The sequence below is a fragment of the Trichomonas vaginalis genome, chromosome V, assembly GCF_026262505.1.
Source record: "Trichomonas vaginalis G3 chromosome V, whole genome shotgun sequence".
In the NCBI taxonomy this organism is placed as follows: domain Eukaryota; phylum Parabasalia; order Trichomonadida; family Trichomonadidae; genus Trichomonas; species Trichomonas vaginalis.
The window spans coordinates 3213186-3229610 of NC_067207.1; the positions used below are offsets into that span (position 1 = coordinate 3213186).

General features: G+C 35.0%; 4 protein-coding genes across 4 annotated transcripts, besides 4 other annotated features; 1 reads left to right on the forward strand and 3 right to left on the reverse strand.

Annotated features, from left to right (window-relative positions):
* Window positions 1-1666: 1666 nt before the first annotated feature.
* Window positions 1667-4745, forward strand: TVAGG3_0271000 (uncharacterized protein; the record flags this gene model as incomplete). The annotated part of the gene is made up of 1 exon (XM_001307477.2): window positions 1696-4701. One exon carries the CDS (start codon window positions 1696-1698, stop codon window positions 4699-4701), a length of 3006 nt encoding a protein of 1001 aa, XP_001307478.2.
* Window positions 4746-4788: 43 nt separating this feature from the next.
* Window positions 4789-4821: a mobile genetic element.
* Window positions 4789-4821: a terminal%2Cinverted (terminal inverted repeat of tvBac_53III transposon ID:TVAGG3_0271010).
* Window positions 4822-4959: 138 nt separating this feature from the next.
* Window positions 4960-4987: a mobile genetic element.
* Window positions 4960-4987: a terminal%2Cinverted (terminal inverted repeat of tvBac_53III transposon ID:TVAGG3_0271020).
* Window positions 4988-5009: 22 nt separating this feature from the next.
* TVAGG3_0271030 (uncharacterized protein) lies at window positions 5010-5660 on the reverse strand (the record flags this gene model as incomplete). Its single annotated transcript, XM_001307478.2, has 1 exon — window positions 5064-5660. The coding sequence occupies one exon, from the start codon at window positions 5658-5660 to the stop codon at window positions 5064-5066; it is 597 nt and encodes a 198-aa protein (XP_001307479.1).
* An 817-nt stretch (window positions 5661-6477) lies between these two features.
* TVAGG3_0271040 (homeodomain-like family) lies at window positions 6478-10486 on the reverse strand (the record flags this gene model as incomplete). Its single annotated transcript, XM_001307480.1, has 1 exon — window positions 8180-10486. One exon carries the CDS (start codon window positions 10484-10486, stop codon window positions 8180-8182), a length of 2307 nt encoding a protein of 768 aa, XP_001307481.1.
* Window positions 10487-10888: 402 nt separating this feature from the next.
* TVAGG3_0271050 (I/LWEQ domain family) lies at window positions 10889-16380 on the reverse strand (the record flags this gene model as incomplete). The annotated part of the gene is made up of 1 exon (XM_001307481.2): window positions 10915-16380. One exon carries the CDS (start codon window positions 16378-16380, stop codon window positions 10915-10917), a length of 5466 nt encoding a protein of 1821 aa, XP_001307482.1.
* Window positions 16381-16425: the final 45 nt, after the last annotated feature.

The window sequence follows — 16425 nt, forward strand, 5'->3', positions numbered from 1 at the left end:
CACGTCAATCCATATTTTCATTCAATGCAATGTATGCAATAAGGCTTATGTTTTCCACGAACACTAGTCTTCGTTTTGCATCAAAAGATATCCCTATTGAAATTTATCAGGACTCACTTGGTACTTCTCAAAGCAATGCATAATTTTTGCTTATCTGCGTGCCGTATGTCTAGTATTTTCGATATTTTATTCATGTTTATGTATATTTGTATAAAACTATCTTTTAATTTTAATAATATTAAGATTTCTCTTAACAGATATGACAATATCAAATTTGTTGATTGTTTGTTAGAAAGGTTCTGTTTGTATGCTTTCCAAAACTGTTTTTTTGAACTATTTTTTAACCTCCGTAATACCCAGATTTCCCATACTTTTTCCACTCGAAAAGGCAGGGGTTGTCCGAGAATGATCAAATAGCACTATAAAAGGAAATAAATGAACGTTTGAGTAGTGTATGCGAATAAGTTTGTAAAACCTAAAATTGGGTATGCAGGTTCAATTCCAGATCAAAAGAGTTTTTGCTTTTTTATATTATTTTTTCTCAATGAAAAAGAGAAAACAAATACTGAGTTAATATTGTTTGTCATATAAGTATTATCATCACTATTAAGCAAAGAATGATCCATAAAGCTTCTTATAGGCTTAATTGATAAATATTCATAAATCTTTTAAATTATATGTATTTTTTGCTTATTTAACAAAGAATTCTTATGAGAACAACTTTATTACGTACTGTGTACATAATATTCTATATTTATTTTTGAATAGCTTGCATTCATTCCAATAGATAACTTAGAGATGTTAGAAGTTGTATTTTCATCCTTAAAAATATAATAAAAACTTCTAAAATATAATAAACAAATAATATTTAGTCTAATAAATAAAGAAAACAATAAAGAATAAAAAAATAAATCATAATAAATCGTCTTGTAAAATAAAGTCTTTCTTAAATAGAAGCTTATACCTTCCCTATAACAACTGTAATAGTAAAGATCCTAGATATATATTATCGATCGAAAAAATAAGAATTCAAAATCGATAATTTGGTAGTTATAAGCAAGTTGGTCTTTGCCTATTTGAGTATAAGCTTTTTAGTGTTCGTAATTTATGAATTCGACATTTATAAATAAAAATAAAGCTTAAAAAGAAAGATATTATTTGCAAATTTTAAAGAAGAACGATGAGTTATAATTTTTTCGTCGTAATATGCTTTTATTGCTAGAGTGTAAACAATTAAAAGAGGAAGAATGCCTTGATATAAAACCGAAAATCTTAATAATGGAAATGTTGAGATTTAAATTTTGAGCTATAACTGAAAGCTTCAAGCATCATAAACCTCAGTCTATTTTATGATAGTTCCCATCAGGAATCATCCTGCAAAAACTAGCATAAAGATAGACTCTCGATGCTAGGTACCATAAATTTTTTTAATAATCATTTTCCCCTCAAATTATAGGGGGTGAGGAAAAACTATGGAAAATCTGGGTATATTGAAATACGATCAATGATTATTTTTGATTGAAATTGTAATTTTTTACAATATTGCAAAAATAAATGGAAATACTAAAATACATTCGTTTTCCTTACAATCGATAATTTTTCAGAGAATTCGGTGCAGAGAATCGAATATTAGAATTAATAAACGGCTATAAACAAATTTTGTTGTAAAATTTTGTACTTTTCAAAGGTGATTTCATGTTTGCTTTATTTTTAGGATTCTCTATATGTACAAACTATTGTTTAATGGCAGAAGCTGATAAAATAGAGCACTGCACTCTTGACTCAGCCGTTGTTTATCAAACTTTCGAAGAAATTAAAACGAATGCTGTATCAGCTGATGTAATTGCCGTTCAGGTTTACAACGGTACAGAAAATACAGTTAGTATCGATATTTCATCCTTAGAAAGGAAAAACTTAACATTTTTCGGTGATGAAAATTCTATGTTAAGTTTTTCTCTACAAGAAAATGTTGCGATATCACATCTTTCTATCGAAAACGCTAAACTAAAATTTGCTGTAGGCACACAAACTGCTATGGTTATTCAGGCAATGAATTTATCTTTCATTAATTCTGTAATCACTGTTGATGCAGCTAACACACTAAGTATTGACGCATCATACTTTACATTTGATACAAAATCTATCCAAAACATTGCTAATATCAACGCATCAACTCAAATAACAATCGAAGTTGGTTCTGCTACTAGTTATGAAAGGCAGAATCCGATTTGTCTTACAGGAGATAGTTCAGCATTGATAGTTCATTTAACAACAGCTGATTCAATCTTAACTTTTACAGAAAATACAACTTTGAATCTTCAAGGTTCAATTTTAACCTTTAATTTTACAAACTCCATTCTTAACTTCATTGCTGACCAAGGAGCAACTACATTCGCCTTGAATATTGACAGTATCAGCACATCAATTCAATCAATCAACATTGATACATATAATGCAACGACAATAACTCTTTCTAGTAGCATAGATACAACTCCTATTGTTATTACAAACTATGATACCCTCACAGTTACTTCAAAAACTGAAAAAGTTCCGATAGAATTTTCTGTTCAAGGAAATGTAGTTATGACTAATTCATTAACCTATCTTAACATCAGTAAGATGAATTTCATTTCAAATTCCGCAACTGTGAACTTAAATTCAAATAATTATATTTATATCAAGCAACTTTACATTACAGGAACAAGTACCTTCACATCCACAGGTAACATAGAGATATGGATCGATTCTTTCACTGCAGAATCAGTTTACTACACAAGTAACATGAATTCTTACATTCCTTTCTCAATCAACAAAACAATGACTATAATTGACTCAACAGTCAAGTTCTACTTCCTTTACTTGGCCTATGATATTGACTACCAGTACAAAATCGGTCTTCTTGGCCAAGGAATCACTGCTGAGATCACAAACATCCTTTCTATCGCTGTTAAAGCATCGTACTACAAGGACACAATGCCAACAGATGCAGAAATGGCCCCATTAATAGGAAAATCAGGTACTTTCTTTAAATCAAATAAAGTTGGCTGCAGCCAAATGTCCGCAACACTTCCTGATACAGGTGTTGTAGGCTTTACTGCAAATACAAGTATCCTTGAGATGTCTTGTTCGTCTGATGGCATTTATTCCACGTTTTCCTACAAATTTGATGATTATCCTTCGAGAGTTTACCCTGTTTTCTGCTACGAGAACTGCGACGGATTCACATGGGACCTCAAGAATGGTGAATTTGGCTCTTACATCACTAAACATACGATCAAAGCTGTTTTGACGATTAATTCTGACATGGCTGATGGAAAATACTTCAATTTCGATGGAGCAGTGAAGAACTCATTATGGATTAATAGTAGTGTTACTGATGATTCCCTTCCAAAACTCAATTTCAAGGCATCATCAACGACATCTTCTTCAATTAGTGCAATTTATATCGAGAATGTAACATTTACTGTTGTAGGAGAACCTTTGTCCATTGAAAAAGCCATATTTGGCAACGTAAAATTTGGTTCTAATTCATTATCAGTTGGAAAGGTATCATATCTTCAACTTTCAAAGCTTGCTTATCAATCTGTTCCATCTGGAGATCTCACTGATTACTTCCTTGACGTTAGTGAAGATTCAACAATCACATTTGGTGAAAATGACTTTGTTATTGGAACATACACTCTCACAAAGAAAGGTGATACACTACCAATCCTTGCCTTCGCTGATAAATCGGTTGTTACCATAGATAAATCTTCATCATCAACAAATGAAGTTTTAAGATTCGGTTTCCTCAATAACGCAACGGGATTAACAATTAGTTTTAAGGTAAATGGCGATTGGACATCAGAATGTCTCATGAACTACGTAGCTTGTACAATTAATTTAGAATTTACAACAAATATACTGCCAATATTGTTTGGATTCTTTTGCACATTAAACATTACAGCTTCACAAGCGTATACCATTAAGTCATTCATCTTAAACAATACTATGATTACGATTTATTCCACGAAATCTTCCACAATTTCAGATCTTTCGATTAATGGATTTGGCACTTTGAATTCCAACCTTACAACAATTACAACATTAGATATTTTAGACAAATCATACGGAACAATTTACGTTTCTCAAGTTTTATCGAATATTGTAGTTCCCGCAACAGCAAATCTCGACCTTGGTACAACAGACATTTCCAAGATTAGCATTACCTTGATTATCAAAGTAGAAGAAGACGCAGGAAAATTAATTTATGACGGATCTTTTATTCCAACAGAGCTCCTTATGAACTTTTCTATATCAGAATACAGTTATGGCAACATTTCCAAGAACTTCTATACAAATATGTTGATGCTTGTCAGTACAACAGATTCAAATTTGACTCTTTGGGCACCTGTCACAAAATCTAACGTTGATAAGCTTTCTACACCAAATTCGGATATAAGTATCTCAGTAAAGAACTCTCAAACCCTTATTTATGCCCTTCTAGAAGGTTACAAACCGAAATTAACTTATCCTGCCCTTAGTTCTAGTCAAATTGCTTGGCTTGTGATAGGCCTTGTCTTTGTTCTTGCTTTTGTCGGTATTATTATCTATTCCTGCATTAAATGCAAGAGGAATAAGTCTGAATTCCCAGAATCAAACGAACCAACTATTGATGACATTGAAGGAATCGATGATATGCAAATAGAAAACCTCTTATGAAATAAATAATCATGTTTCAATAAAAAATTTAAAAAATATAATTTTAAAACACTAAAAAAATTGCTTACATATAACAAAAATGTTTCTTTAAGGGTGCACTTACCACTTTCTGACATTCTCTCGATTTTTTTGACACACAAGCTTTCTATCACAATATTCTCATGTCAAAAGTTAATATTTTTGGTCAGGAGAAAGTAAATATAAATCACTATATAGTGCCTAATTTGGCTGCTATACTTTTCTGCTATTATAATAAAGATATCAGATAGTGGTAAGTGCACTCTTAAAAAAATAACAAATTAATTTAACGAAATACAAACATGATAGTATTTTAATATATAATTACAAACAAATAATATATATTATAGAAGAAGTATCAGTAGTATAGAACCAAGTACAGTCATTGAAACATTACTGATGTTCTTCAGGCGTCTTGCTAACTGAGGTCTCTTTGATTTGAGAATCAAAGCTGCAATGTAGCCTGCAATTGGGCAGACAGCAGATGTAACGTATAAAGCATTATCTGATGCCTGTGCTGGTTCCTCTGGCTCTTCTGTTTCTTCTCCTTCGCAAAGGATTTCAATTGGTAAGCAAGATGGAAGTGGATTCTCGAGTTCAAGGACTTTTCCGTTAGCCAATGTATAGGAGAACTTTGGTTTTGTCTTTTCTTGTGGATCTGGAAGATTATAACGAGATGTGAGGAGTAAAATATCTGGTGTTGGAAGAATGTAGTCACATTCGATTTCGTCGCTTTCTGTTGAATCTTCGTATGGGTTAGATGTGCTCATTGAGCTTGATTCTGATGTTTCTTCATCATAAAATGAAGAATAGAACGTTTGAAAACTGTTGATGCTTCCGTCTTCTTCTTCAGCATCGAAGTAGACGGACTTTGTCTTAAGTTGGGATCCTTCGAGGAATGGAGATTCCTCTGGAACATAGCAGTATGGTGCAGCTGGCATTTCAGGAATAAAGATAAATGAAAATTTAGGGACTATTGAAAAATTTTGAATGTTGATTTGGCTGGAAATGTGAAATTGAGTGCGTAGCGTGCCCTCTCAATTTTCAATGTGTGCTCAGAATATAAAGTCAATAATAATATGGAGGATATAATACAAGGATTAAAATTTTAACAAAATTTTAAAATAAAATCAGTTAAAATTTTTGATAAAATTTTTGCTAAAATTGATTTGGTTTTGAAAAAATCAAGTGAATTCTCATGTAAAAGCCGAGATACCAAAAGATTTAACTAACCAAATTATTTTTTGATAGTTTGAATATATATCTCACGCCTCAATTTTCAGACAAATTAGGTCCACGCGCTATCAAAAAATTAAATATACCAATATCAAACTGGGCAAATTTTTAAATAAATGGAATGATATGTTTTCACAAGGTATTTCATAATAATTTGAACTTTTTATTCAATTTTTATATTCTTCTAATGATTCACTTGATTTTATTGGATAAATAAGGAGAAATTATTGTTTCATATATTATTTCATCATCAAAAGCCAAAAATCAAATGGCTCAATATAAATCAAAATCGATGTAAACCTCTCAATTTTAGTTACTCAGTGACAAATTTTTGTTGAAAAGGAAAATGATATGTATTTTCTATTTCCCAACCATTCTATTGATTTAGTTCAATAATTCGCTTTTTAAAAACTCAATAAAATGTGATGCAAATTCGTTTAGGTATGCTCGAATAATATAAAAGGAATATTATTATGATATGCTTAATGTTCTTTCTATTGAATTAGCATAAATCAAAATATCATTTTAAAAAAGATAGATATTACATTTAAAATAATATAAAAAAAAACAAACAAATTAATTGATGATAATATTTGCTATTGGTCATTTTTCATTGGTGACTTCGGTTAAGTCATAAATTTTATTGTGCATTTGATTTTCTTCATCTATGTTGTTGTTATTCAAGTTGAAAACTGGTAATCCGATTTTAAGGCGGTCTTTGTCTGATAAACAAATATGAGATTCGGATGATAGAACTGGATTAGAAAGAAGCTTGAGGAGACTTTTAAGTCGTGTGGAAACTGCAATTCGTGAGATAGAACGAAATGTTTCATAGATGTTTCCTCCATTGACATATGTATCTAAAAGCAATTTATCACTATCAAAATCCCATAATGAACAATCTGAAGAGTTTCGAGGTTTATCACATACTTTATTAACGAATTTAGCAACTAATTCTTTCTTCTCGATTGGGTAAATGTCGATATTGTTGACATCATTATGTTGATCTTTTTCTTTATATTCTTGATGTTCGTTTCCTTCTGGAAATTCTTCCTGTTTTGTTGACTCTTTTTCTCGAATGAGATCTTCATAAGATTCCTTATCTTCGTTATATCCATTATCTTCGTTATATCCATTATCTTCGTTATATCCATTATCTTCGTTATATCCATTATCTTCGTTATATTCATTATCTTCGTCGACGGCTGGTAAATATAATTCTTCTTCTTTTGGTATGAAAAAATCTTGTTTTCCTTTATTATTATCATTATTATTGTCATTATTTATGGGTAGATCTTCTTGTTGTACATCATTATCGTTTGGAATTTGTGACTCTTCTTCTAATTGTTCCTTCTGGTCTTCTTCATATTCAAATTGTTCAGAATCATCTTCGTTTTCTGATTGTAATTTGCGATGCTTCTGTGTAAGTCCCAAAAAAGATGCTCTCTTATAGATGCCACTATAACTTCTGTTTGGGAAAAAAGCCGTTATCTGATTCCATTTATCAGCTGCAAATTGAAATTCAATGCAAACCTCTCGAAGTCTATCATCTTCCTCCGGAGTCCACCTTGGAAATATACGTTTTGTCTGCACATATTCATCAGACATTTGTGATTTTTCTTGTAATTGTTCATTGTGGTCTTCTTCTTTGTTTTCTTTTTGTAATTTGCGATATTTCTTTGTAAGTCCATAAATAGATGCTTTACTATAGATACTCTTAAAAGATCTGTTTGGGAAAAAAGCCATTATCTTATCCCATTTATCAGTTTCATTCTGATATTCAAAGTAAACTCTTATAAGTTTATCCGTTTCCTCTGTAGTCCATATTTGAGATTGACGCTTTTTCTGCTTATCATTATTTGTTTTTTGTATTTTTTGTGATGGCTTATCATTGTCTTCTTCACATGATTGTTTCTTTATAAAGAATTTTTCATGTGCTCTATAATATATGCTCGCAATGGTTCTGTGTGGGGAAAAAGGTTTGATCCTTTCCCATATATCCGGTTCATCCTTATTTTCATCTAAAACTCTTCGAAGTTTATCATCTTCTTCTGGAGTCCATCTTGAATATTTTTGTTTTTCCTGATATTCTTCATCTTCAGATTGTATAAATTCATCATCATCTGAGGATGATGAAGATTCTTCATCAAATTCATCTTCATTTTCAGATGATTCAGATTCATCATCACCAGTATGTTTCTTTGTTAGCCCATACTTAAATAATCTAGTATAGATACTCGAATAGGCTCTGTTTGGGAAAAAAAGAAAGTATCTCTTTCCATTTATCAGGATTGTTCTCATTTTCAGCATAAATTCTTCGAAGCAAATCATCTTCCTCTTGAGTCCATTTATTTTTCGAACACTTGTTTAGCTTTTGTTTCTTAGGTATTTGTGGCTCATCTTCTTCATCTTCATAAAATGTTGATTCATCTTCATCTTCGGACTGTTGAATATCTCTCTTTGTTATCCCAATCAAAGATGCTCTATTTGCCACACCATAAAAAGTTCTGTTTGGGAAAAAAGAAAGTATCTTTTTCCATTTATTAGTTTCATTATTATGTTCATTATAAACTCTTCGAAGTAAATCATCTTCTTCTGGAGTCCAAGATTCTTTTCGTTTTTTCATAGCTAATTTAGATTGTTGAGATTCACTTCCCAAATATGGTAATATTTTCTTTAAACATTCATTTGAGATGGTTAAATCAAGACGAATTCCTTTGATATATTCTTTAAGTAATTTACCGAATTTCCTTGCTATAGAGTGTCGTGATAATCCTGGTTCAAGTTTTTCAATCTCTTCCCATTGTTTGTTTTTACTTGACATCAAATTAATAAATTGTTGTTCTTGTCTAGTTTGCGTTGATGTTATAATTTTCCTCAATCCATCTTCTTCTGATTGGAGATCATCTTGTTTTATACTTAATAGATTCTCAATATGATTTTTGAGTTCATCAAATTCAATGTTGGGAAAAATCTTAGAAAGACGATCCCATTTATCTTCATGATTGTGTACACTAAGGTATGCTTGCATTAATAACAAGATTGGAATTTCACTTGGACTTGAAATGAAAAATTCCCTATCATGGAAATTGATTGGAAGAGACATGATATTTTCAGATGATTTTTTGAAGATCGTACGTAGATCATCTTCTGAAAAAATTTTAAAACGATGTTTCATATACTCAATTTTCTTTTCAACTGGATCTTCATTTAGAACTAGCCTCCAGAGGAATAACCCATCATTTTGAGTCAATGCATACTGGAGTGGTTGTGGCTTTTCGACAACTTGATCATTTGAATTGTTTGTTTTTTTAGATTTATGATTTTTTTTAGATTTATGATTTTTTGAATTTAATGTTTGGTTATCAAGAGACAGTTGCTCGATTCTAGTGCGGATATCATATAATTTGATGGATGGGAATGCGTTTTGAAGAGTTGTCAAGAAGTTATCTTTCATCTTATTTTCTTGATAAATAGAAACAAGTTTTTTATCTTCTTCTTCAGTCCATTCATGAACTTTGGCATCCTCTTCTTCATTATTTTGCTTTTGATTCTTTTGAAGAGAAAGTAATTTCGATCGAAAAGAAGAATCTGATGCTGAACCTTGGCTACGAATAGGATTGTTCATAGTTTCTGATGGAATTTCAAATGAATGTGAAACTGTTGTGTCAATTACAGTTTGATTCGAACTTTCGAGTGAAACATCTTTTGAATTATCATGAGGATTTTCATCTTTTGATACACAATAAGATGTTTTTATCAAATTTTTGTCTATTTTATTTGATGTTTCAGTTACATTTTTAGTTGGCTGAACCTGTAAAGAAGAAACTTCAGTATCAGCATCATTTTTTGATTTAGCTTGTGTGCATCCTTCTGATTCTTCTCCTTTATTTTGCTTTCGATTTTTTTGAATAGAACTTGATTCTGAATTTAGAGTAGAATGTGCTGAACCATAGATAGGGATAGGATAATTCACTTTTTGTGGCGCTGTTTCAGATGTACATAAGACTGTTTCGTTACTACGACATATATTTGGACTTTGTGGTGTAATTTCTTTATAATTTTTATAAATGTTTTCATTGTTTGGTATTCCGTAGTATTGTGTTATAGCATTTTGGTCTATTGTATTAGGTGTTTGTCCTATTTGTTTAAACGGTTGATGCGTTAGAAGACAAGTTGCTGCGACGACATCATTTCTTGTTTCAATAAGTGCACATATAGCATTTATCGGCGGAAAACCCATACTGATTAAGTGTGATCTGTTTCTATTGAAAGATTCATCCATAACAAAATTCATATTGATTTGTGGTGTTTGTTGGATCGGATTTATTTGTGCTTGAACCTTCACATTTGTTCTCTTTCGAATTATCATATTTGGACTCAAAGGAACACCTTCGTTAAAGAGTTGAATTGTATGAATAGGCATTTTTATAATAGATGATATCTCCCTAATGAGATTCTCGACAGTAATGTTACGCTGTACGTCGAATTTCAGTTGCTGGAAGAATGGAGCTGAAATATCAATCTCCATTTCAGATCATGTTATGTTGATTTGACAAATATTGAATAAAACATTAATTATGATATGATGAATAAATATTTGATGTTTTCATGAACTGCGAAAATTGAATGAATATGAATGAAATAATCATTTCAAAATTGAGATACTTTAACTTTAATTATTTTATTTTGTTTTATTTTTATTGTATAATCTGTTTTATCTATTGTGAGTGTAATCTTTGAAAAATTGAATTCAAAAAATAATGAAAATAAAAGAAAACATGTTCGGCATCTTTATGATTTTCTATTTGAAATATATGTATTTCATAGATTGATTAACTCCCGAGCGAATATACTTCGTATCGTCTATTAAAATAATGGATCTATGAAAAATACAAATACAAATAAGTTTAATTATAATTTTAAATATTATTAACCGTTTATTTAAATTTTTTTCAATTATTTCTTCTGCCTTGCTTGTTTAAGTCTGTTTTCTGCTTCTTCAAGAGCACGTTTAGCTTCAACGACTTTGGCTTCTGCGTTGAGTTTCTCAACCATCTTGTTGAGAGCTCTTGTTGGTGTTTTGACGTCTTTGGAAGCTTCTTCTGCTTGTTTCCTCTGTGCTGTCTCGCCGAAGTTTCGGACGTGTTTGATTGTCTCTTGGATCTGGTCTGTGATGTTCTGGATGACATCATTAAGTTCTGGTGAACCTTCCTTCTGTCTGCACTCAGCCTGGAAGTGTGCAATTGCACCTGAGATGATGTTGCATGCTGCCAAAACTTTGTTGATCGCGTCTGGATCATTGTTGACGATTGCTTCCGCGGCAACAAGGATCAAATCTAATGAATCGACTAAGTTTCTGGCCGTGTTGATCATACCTGTCTGGTTGTCCAAGTTTGGCTTCCTTGCGAGGCAGTACTTCATCTGTGCCTGGGCTGCTTCGATAAGTTTTGCTGATGTGTTCAAGATTGGTGCAGAAACATCGATGATTTCGACACCGATGTAGTTTGCTCCTTGTTGAACTTTCTGGTCTTCTGCCTGTGACTTGAATGACATGAGTCTTCCCTGTGACTTCTGGATGTTCTGTGCAGCGATGATGAGTTCCTTTTCTGCCTCGTTTGTTGCTGACAAGTCTTGTTGAACTGTGTCGTATGCGTCCTGTCCAGCCGCAGAAACTGTCTTTGCAGCGTTTGTTGCCTGTTCGATGAACGCGTTGACTGTCTGTCTCCAGTTCTCTTGTCCGAGCAATCTTGCGCGGCATGCGTCGATTGCGGAATCTCCGACACTGACCATGTTCGTGTGGCATGTCAAGAGTCTGTTCTGGCAGGCAGGGTTCCATGTGGAATTTCTCATGTGCTCTGCGTGTGTGAGCAATCTGTTCGCTGCCTCGTGGTACTCGTTGAGAGCGGCCAAGATTGTTTCACCGTCAGATCTCGTGTTATTAAGTACTTCGTTAAGTTTCTCGAGTGCTTTCTCGTGAACAGCGTAAGATCTGTCGATATCCTTCTTGATGTCTGCAACAGGGCGAGGCTGGAATGTCTTTGATGGAATGGCGTTGAATCTGAATGGAAGTTTGGAGGCAACTTCTGGTTGTGGCTTGACTTCTGTGTTCAAAGCAGTGTCGATTGTCTGTCTGATCTCATTCACTGCTTTGACGGATTCAATAACATCGTTGAATGTCATTGTTTTAGCATTGAATCCGTTGAACTTCTGTTCTAACTCTGTGAGCATCTTTGTGACTGTTTCGAAGTCATCTGTTCCAGAAAGCATCTTTGTAGCTCTCTGCTTCAATTCATTGAATGTTTCAACAACCTTTGGCATTGATTGTTTGAATGCGGCTTCTTTAGATGCAGCAGGGGCATCGCAAACACCTGACAATCTCAATACATCGAGCATCAAATGAAGTGCATCTCCTGTGTAGCATTCTTCGTGTGTCTGTTCTACTTCGATGAATTGGTCGCATAATCCAGAGATTGTCGAGATATTGATTGTTACTTCTCTCTGGATCTTTCCAACATTTCTAACTGCAGTGTTCTTGTTTGATGATGACAAACTCTCAACAGATGTTTTCTCGAAGTTTGCGAGGTTATCGAGTAATTTCTCAACTTCATTGGAAAGATCATCTACATCGTCTTTGTTTAATGCAGCAGCTCTTCTCATTGCAGCAACTAAAGTGTTTGATGTCAATGAGATTGACTTCTGCTTCAAATCTATGATCTGCGTGTTGAGAGATTGGGCATCTTTGGCTGAGAATTTCTTGAGATCGTTGATTGTCTTTGAAACACATGTTGTGATGTCCTGGTTGAGATCCATGACAGTGTCTGATAACTGTGCATCGGAGATCTCAGCTGTTGCAGCTGCTCCGCCACCGTAAAGTGCTGCCTGGAATACTTCGACAGCTTCGATGACTTTTGGCATTTCTTCTGGGGAAATTGTTCCTTTCTCTATGATTGCGAGAAGGAATTCTCTTGCCTGGGATGTAGAAGCTGCGTATTGTGCGGATGTCGCTGGATTTGTTGCCTTGTAGATTTGATCTGCCAACATTAACTTTGGTAGTAATTCTTGGAGTTTCTGTTCATCGTTCTTTTCTGCGGCTTGTTTGATGTCTTCCATGATTTCGTGCTCGACTTCCTTCATGTCCTTGTTGTTTGCCAGTGCAACTAATTGCAATTTCATGAGGCCTTGTTTGTCGCCCATCGCGTGCTGTCTGACACCTTCGTTTATCATCTGGCCAAGGACTTTTCCTTCCGCAGTATCTCCGCATCTTTCCAATGTTTGTGTCTGTAACATGAATGCGAAGTTTGCGACATCGTTGAGAGAGGAATTCTCCGATGGTGTTGATGAAGCGATGTTTTCTGGTGTTGCCTTCGATTCGGCGAAGTTCTTTGCGTTCTGGATAACATCGTATGCTTCTTGGATCTCTTTAGCAATTGTCTTCATCTTTGTGAGTAATTCTGGTGATGGATTCTCGTTGTATTCTTTGGCCAAGCCTCTGAACTGTTCGACTTTCTTCTTCAATGTGTCAACAACAGATGATATTGGACCGCGAACTTTCTCGTAATCCTGGGATGAATTAACGAGCATGAAAATGTCGTTGACTTCTTTTTCGCTTGGAATCTGCTTGATTTCCGAAATCTCGTTTCCTTTCGCGTCCAAAACTTTTCCGGTATCGACAAGTGCCTGTGCAGCTTGTTCTGCTGTGAACTGCTCTGTCTTCTGTGCTTCCTGTGGTTTGGCGGATTCTGTGACCTGTTGAACTAATTGGTCGCCAACTTGGTTCAATCCTGTGATCGCGCCACCGATTTCCTGGATTGTTTCGATGAGTTTTTGTGTGACAGATTGGTCGCCTAAGGAATATGAAGTGACCAATTGTTCGATGGCCAATGCTTGTTGTTTGAGCTTTTCCGCTTGTTCCTTTGTCTCTGGCTGCTGGGAAAGGATGTTGTACATCTCGTAAAGCTCCTTGGCAATCTCGTTGGCAACTTGTGGTGTTGATGCTGGATCGGATTGGAGCTTCTGAACGAGTTCGTTTAATTTGACACCGATATCGTTGCAGCTCTTCTTGACCTTGTAGCCTGTAACGCCTGGAACTTGGCATGTATTGTCGATAACGATGGCCGTTCTGAAGGAATAGAGGTTCTTTGCGTTGTTGATGCAATATACGAGCATTGTGTTGCACTTCTTGAAGACATTGTTGTTGGCGGAGTTCTTCATGAGTGGATTGGCTTCTGTAATGACGGTCATGCAGGAGCTAAGGCACTTATTGAATCCGACCATGAGGGAATTAGTGTAATCTGTCTCGAAAGAACCAAGTGGAGGTGCGTTTTCGAAGTCGGCCTTGAGTTCCTCGAGAGCCGATTCAATTGGCTTCTTGTTCTGGAGGAATCTTTGGTAAACAGCGTCAGATTGAAGGGCGAAGAGGTTCGAAACGCAATCAAGGAATGGTCCCATGTAGATAACGAATGTTCTGGCCTCATCTTCAAACGAAATCTGGAGATGGAATCTGAATGTTCTGTTAAGAGTGAACATTGTATCCTCGACTGTGTTGAGAAGTGTTCTGGCAGCAGAAAGGCTCTGCTCTTCGCATCCAGAAATGACGTCAACGAGTGGTTTTAATATTGTGTGAATTCTGTCTGTTTGATGAAGGCATTGTGTGAAAGAGTCTGGATTGCTTTCATCTGTTGTTGCGAGGAACTTTGTTGTCGCTTCCTGGAAGGTTGACATAACAACAGGGAATAATGCGTCAAATTGGGCCTTCTGATCTTCCCCGAGAGCGTCTGAGCGCTGGTAGCAGAGCGAGAGAGACTCCAAAATGACTTTGAGGTTCGCCTTGAAGAATTTGATCATACCGGAAATCAAAACTTGTCTCATCGCTTGGAGTTCCTGTGCAACGAGTGGATGGACGTCCAATGCGAGTGTTGCAAGTGTAAATTTGGCGGCATATGCACCAGCTAATGACTTAAACAAGAAATTGTCAGCATTTGTGGTGAAAAGCTTGAACTGCTCAACGAATTGGTTGAGAGATAGTATAATGTAATCACGCTGACGTGCCCAACGCTTCTTGTTGGATGTATCTTGTTCATTAGCGATTGTATTGTTGAAATAGTTGATAAATTGCTGGTAATGGCCATAAATGCTCTGAACTGATGCAACAATTACGTCTGTTGATGCATTGTCCTTAAGTAATTGAGTAGAAAGAGAAACAGCGTTAAGAATTAACTGCTGAGCCTCTGTAACAATCGGGCTGTTGCCAATGAGATCGATATTCTGGAAGACAGAGAATCTGCGGTCCTTCTTGATGGCTGCGAGAAGGTTTTCGAACTTTCCGTTGAAATCAGCGAAATCTTTCTGGACAAGCTGGAAAGATTCGACGATGGACTTCTCTGCTGCCTCGCGGTAACTTGCCTGGACCATTGGAATTGTCTGAATCAAGTTCTCAAGGAGAGGTTTGAAAATTTCGCTCATTGTTTGGTAAGCTTGGTGAATTTCCTTGACTGTAGTGTCGAAGTTGCCTCTGAATCTAAGAATACGAGTGATCTTAGAGTCAATGATGTGTAATTGTTCGGATAAAATCTTGAGAACGCTAATTGTCATGTGGAAGCTGCTTGTATTCGACATTCCGATGATTGTTGAGATGAGGTACAACATGGCGGAGTTTTTAGTGAATCCTTTGAGGAAAAGTTGGAAATCGTTGTATTCTGGCTCAGAATAGATCGGAGTGATTGTTTGGCAGAGAGATTCCTTGATCTGGGAAATCATGGTGACGAGAGCTGGAACAACTTGGCTGATTTGGTTGTATAATTGCATAAATTGGGCGTAATTTGTGTTTGGATCGTTTTGCTGGGAAATATCGTTATAAATTGCGCCAGCAATGTTATACAACTGAACAATTGCGGAGAAAACGGTGTTCATCTGCTCATCTAACGCTGGAACCTGAATAGCGTTCTTTGTTAATGGAATTTCAGTATCGTAGTGGACGACAACGTATTGTGTGAGCTGAGCGAACTCATGGAGTGCTGTTACACTCTCGATATATGCGTTTGGATCGATTTGATTTTGAGTTGCTAATTCAGCTTGCTTTTGAACGCCATTTATCAAGAGATTTAAGGTGTTAAGCATATATGTGAGGTATTCGATGTATGTAATAAGTGCAGATGTTGTGAAAACAAGCTGAGGGACATCAGCTTGATCAACCTTTTCAGTAACAAGGCCATTAACTGAGGCTAATGCGAAAAATGTATTTGTGAAAAGTTGGTCTGCATTTTTAATTTGATCCTCAGACCACTGCAATTTCTGAGCAACGTTACCAATGAAGGTTTTACCAAATGAAGAAGCTGTGCACTCAACTTGAGCCTCGCAAGGAGGAGAACTAGATGGTGTTAATGAATCATTGAGAGCTGACACAAAATCTTCAAGACTCGTCATTATATACTGTTTTAAAATACTTCAAATTTGAAAGGAAATGGCGGT